The sequence below is a fragment of the Mirounga leonina genome, unplaced genomic scaffold (assembly GCF_011800145.1).
Source record: "Mirounga leonina isolate KUSES-001 unplaced genomic scaffold, KU_Mleo_1.0 Mir_53, whole genome shotgun sequence".
Lineage (NCBI taxonomy): Eukaryota > Metazoa > Chordata > Mammalia > Carnivora > Phocidae > Mirounga > Mirounga leonina.
Window position 1 is genome coordinate 44,201,123 of NW_023270807.1, and position 5,160 is coordinate 44,206,282.

Consider the following 5,160-nt stretch of genomic DNA (forward strand, 5'->3'; position numbering starts at 1 on the left):
GTGAAGACCAACACTATATGTTTACATCTCCCCATCATGTGCTTGAATTAGGGATCTTGGGGAATCTGTTTTTACCATTGGCTAGTCACTTTGAATGTATAGATAATCAAAAGGTGAAGAGCTCTACAGATTCCAAGTGTCTATTCAAAAGCTGTTAAGTGAAAAACGATGAAATGGAGGACACCCACAATAATTCTTGGACTCCTGGAGATCCTAAGACATGCTACAAAAATAGGTCTTTATTCTTAGGAAAATATAGTCAGAGCTAGCTTCCTTATGCTATACATAAAATCTTAACATCAGAGGCAGTACAGATAGTACAGATAGTTTTTTGAACTGATCTCCAAACAAGCACAAACCCACTACGTTAAAAAGAACAGGTAAGTTGAGGTTTTTGGCAAAAGACAGTACTTCACACATCTAATCCAAATCAAAGAGCCTGCAGACAGTTGTTTTCAGTGAGATGAAAGGAATGAAATAAATATAAATTCTATGGATAAATAAATGTAGGAGACAATTTAAATAAGCTAAGAGAACTAATATTTCTTTTAAATAAAAGTACTAGTCAGGTACAAGCTTTTGTTTCTCAATGCCAGACTTCTAAATGTTTATCAGACTACTGTTAAAATCATTAAAAATCTAATCTTGGACCAGAGCATTAGTTGTAATACTGTTTTGCATTCGTAAAAAAGATGGTTTTTTCAACTGAATGCTTCTGGTCCTGAGAAATATTTTATGTATATTACTGAAGGCAGACTGTGGTACTAATAGAACTTACATTTAAGTACTTTTTAAAAAAGTGACAGACCAAAAAGTCTATCTATTAATTTGCCCACAGTTAAAAATGTCTTTCAACGTTGGTTTATAATTAGCATCTTAAGAAAAGTAGTGGCATGCCCTATTGAGTGGTATCACTGAGTAAATGCTACACTTTAATAAAACATCATCCTCACAAGTCTGTTCATTTTATGTATTGTTACTTAAGTTTTTTATTCATTCATTTTATACCCACCAATGAATTCCTATGGTCAGAAATTTTATGGAATACATCACTGGGGAGAAAATGATCATGGTGGGTATTCCTGGAAGTTGTAGGAATCTGAGCAATCATTTACTCTAGGGTTAGCTCCCTCTCCTAAATGCATGAAGTCCTTCTACATTTAATTTCTCCCCTTAAAATAGACACATGGCTTACTTTGTAATAACAAGGTGATCTTTTGCTATGTTTCTAGTCAACAGTGACTTTGGCTTAGCAGTCAAAAAAGCTGTCCTGCATGTGACAATTTTGCCCATCTAGCATGTATTCATCCTGATATTAAGTCTTTCCAAATACATACAAGTAAATACCCGAGATCACCCCATCAATCCATTCCTATTAAGTTCCTATTTTATCATGAGGAAAATGTTTATATTCTGTTAAATCGACTTGCAGTAATTGATAAATTTCTCACGATGCTACAACCATCATCATGAGTGTGCAACCGCTCTTTTTGTGCTCAACCCCCACTTCATTTCTAATATCGGATTCAACTGCAATGGCTGAAAATCTTCCACAAAAAGCATGTTTGGGAGAATATATGTAACACAATTTTCTCACAAAGCAACTTTCTGAAAACTGATTAACTAAATTGATGATCACTTTTGATTGCCAAGTAGTCTGCAGAAACAAAATCTTGCGTCTGTTTAGGTAACTCAAGTTTCCTGTTTAACAATCAGAATGCTTTAAGGATACATTTTTCACCCTAAGGAAGGGACTTGACTCTTGGATTTAAGACCCATTCCTTGACAATATATACAAAATTTCTTTTAACTTGTCATCTGTCCATTCTTTGAAGCTGTCAAAGCCAAGAACCCATAAACAAATCACAAATAGCAATAACCTACATTAGTTAACATTCCCCTTTTAACATGTTGACATTTTTACTAAAGGATTAGTTATTTTTGCATTTCCATTTCTCATATCCCATGACATTCCATATAAATTGCATTATTGCTTTATAGGCCACACAACATTCAAAAGTATGTTTATATGCATTGCCTGTTGTCCTTGATCTCTTATTGATAAGAGTTTGATGCTGATTTTACTACAGAAATTTAAGTTTGAAAATACCAGTTAGTATTTCTTCTCAGAACTTAATTGTTCACATCACTAATCACTACATGCATATTTAGCTCTGATTATATTGCTCAAAAACTGCACCCATTATCAGAACAGTGCAAATGATATTTAATTTTAAAAGTAATATAATGGCTTGAATTCAAAGTTATTCAAATGAACACTGTCAAGTAATTTCACTTGAGTGTGTATATATTTCATCACCACTGTTTACATTACCCACCAATTCTTCACAATTTCTTTGTATAATCGTTTTCCCTCCCAAATCCCCAAACTAAGAATGCCAAATAGTCTTGGAAACCCACAGCTCCATATTTTAATGTTTCAAGAACACATTTGTGAACTCACAAAAATGTTCATCTTTCAACTTTGACAATGCAGTTCTTACTTAAGTCAAACAAACCCATCCTAAAATCCCAACAAATAATTCTGAGAATTAACTTAAACACCTTGACAGTGTCCCTTAAAAAAGGGTATGACAGTAAAGTGCCAATAGGCATGGCAATGACCTCTTTGATGGGATCATTTAACTCCTTGGAACTGGGAAACGCCAGCACCAAAGATTACACTGAGATTCAATTTTACTGAAGGCTACATTTAGTTTACCCACTTTCCACAACCTATTATACTCATTATATGTTAGAATGAAATGTAAATGTTTTGTGTAGCCCTCAAACTTACACTAAGATTTGAAAGAGATGTACTTTAAAAAAGCACGGGGTAATATATAAAATCAGTGGCAGAAAGTTTCATTAAGCACCAGGAACTAATTTTTGTCACCCCATACTCATTTTGTAGGTAAGTTTCAATAACCGGCAAGGCACATTTACATATATTCCAATGAATACTTATTGACAAATTTTAAATTACACTCTACGTCCCAGCTATCCCAGTAACTGACATACAACATACTAAAATGGTTTATTAAGGTAACATAAAAAAACCAATTAATGTGAAACATACAGGCTATTGGCAACCACTATTCTAAAATTATGTAAGTACAAATAAACATACTGAAATGTGTGCAATTCTAAGTTTTAAACCAGAATATTTCTACACTAACACACATTTATATTAATGACACATAAAAAAAATAAAAACTTTATTACAAAAATAAGTTACACTCGCCTCCAGCTTACAGTATAAAACAATTTTATTTGCAGGAATGCAAAATGATTGTTTGCCATGAGCATTTTGAACATATGACATGTCTAATTTTGTTAAATTTGCATTTACTGGGGGAACTGGTGTGTATAAAACCTTAATTAAGTATAATAAGCTCTGATCTTCATCGTGGTGCCTATTGGGTATGTGATATAACTGCAGTATCCCTTTGGGGAAGGGGAAAAGGGATTTCTTTATACCAAGTCCTAATTAAACTATAATTTCACTTTTGACTTTAAGCTATCAATTTAGGACTTGGCAAAAAATTTTTTGAGGGTGATTCAATAGAGGATGCTTCACCACTGAACACTCACTGTCATCAAGGTGCTTTAGAAAATTAAAAACATAGCACAAATGATTGTACTCTATTCTACAAGTTATCATGACCTGCATAAGAAATGGAAAGCTGATTCACATTTTTGCAGTGATCAGCAATAAGAAATGCACTAATGAAACATACCTTTTACCTAAAAAGCTAAACTACAGCCATATACTAATTTCTATGATTTATGAAAAAACTTCAAAATATCCAAATGTCAGGCTTTGCTGTACAATTGTCAGTTTTAGTCTGACTTTTTATAAAGGGACACTGCAGTATTTAGTACAAGTTCGGATGCACTTTTTTTTGAACATCTGATGTCTTACAAAAGTAACATCTTGCTAAACTATTATACATCCAAATAACTACAATATCTGAAGAAGCAAGGCTGCTTTTTCAGCCACAAAATACGACAAAAGCAAGGCCTGTTATGATGGTCATGAGGAAGTCTTACAAGCCTCTGAAACTAAAGGCAACTAAGAATGTTACATTTGGTATATTAAAATCTTACCCTCATATCATTTAACAAGCCTTGCTTTTATCTACAAAGATTTTCTATGTACAGTACAGACAGGGTATAGTTCAATCCTCTGCTACTGAGGTAGTTAACCAACCCTTTAAAAAAGGTTCTGAAAAGAACCACTATCTGGAATGCCTGACTAACCAGCTCTGATGATTACACCTGAAACTGCATATCTGAACACAATTCAAAAGTGATTACTATAAAAAAGATATAGACAATCATGATTAACCTTGGTGAGCAGAAATAAAATTTAAGGATACCAACAATGGCATTCATCTATACCACTGCAATAAAATTTAAATGCACAAATTCAAGAGAATATTTCAGAAAACCACTGCTGGGATCCTTAATTTAAAAAAACAGGGGAAAAATCTACTTAGAGCAGATTTTTTAAAGAGAAGAACTTTATTCTTTATTAAGATACCATGCTAGAAGTTATGAAGGATTTCTGTTGGAACACATTTGGAAAATAGAGTAGCTTTAGTTTAATAACTTGCACTGCAGAGAAAATTGTTAAAGAAATTCATATCAAAGTCCAAGTATTAGTTCAATGTCCTGTATTTGATTCCATGATCTTCATAGGAAGGTCTTCTGCAACAGAATATGCTCCTATACAGCCGAGATATTTAAGGTTGCTTGATTTCCTTACCATTACTCCACTGCAAGCTTCTGGTGTAATCCCACATAGCAAGTCAGTCTTCATTGTAACAGGTCAGGACCGGCCTCGACCCCTTTTCCCTGCTAGCCAGGTAACAAAAGGAATCAGTTAGATAAATCATTTTAAATTAATAATGTGTACATACACAATGATAACATTAAAAAATAAAAGCTTTAACACAGTAATTCTTAATATCACGTCTAACCAAAAGGTTTCCTTGAATAACTACTGATTTTCCACTTGTTTTGAGTTGAGGTTTTGGTTTGCTTTTTTTTGCCTTTTATTGGGAGGGGAGAGGGGGACAGGGATGGACTGAATTGAGGTTTGAAAACCCCATTTTGTTCACAAACTGATTTTATTTAAAAAAAATAAAATAAAAT

At 33.3% G+C, this 5,160-nt stretch overlaps 1 protein-coding gene across 3 annotated transcripts in view; it reads right to left on the reverse strand.

Moving 5' to 3' along the window:
- Positions 1-218: 218 nt before the first annotated feature.
- SYNCRIP (synaptotagmin binding cytoplasmic RNA interacting protein) overlaps positions 219-5,160 on the reverse strand; it is a 77,204-nt gene continuing 72,262 nt past the window's right edge. For 2 of the 3 annotated variants that reach the window (XM_034991280.1, XM_034991278.1), the window contains exon 12: positions 219-4,860. In XM_034991280.1, coding sequence (XP_034847171.1) covers positions 4,822-4,860 — 39 coding nt within the window. In that variant the 3' untranslated portion in view covers positions 219-4,821. Of the gene's footprint in view, positions 4,864-5,160 lie in introns of all 3 variants that reach the window. The other variant, XM_034991279.1, reaches the window with a different exon arrangement.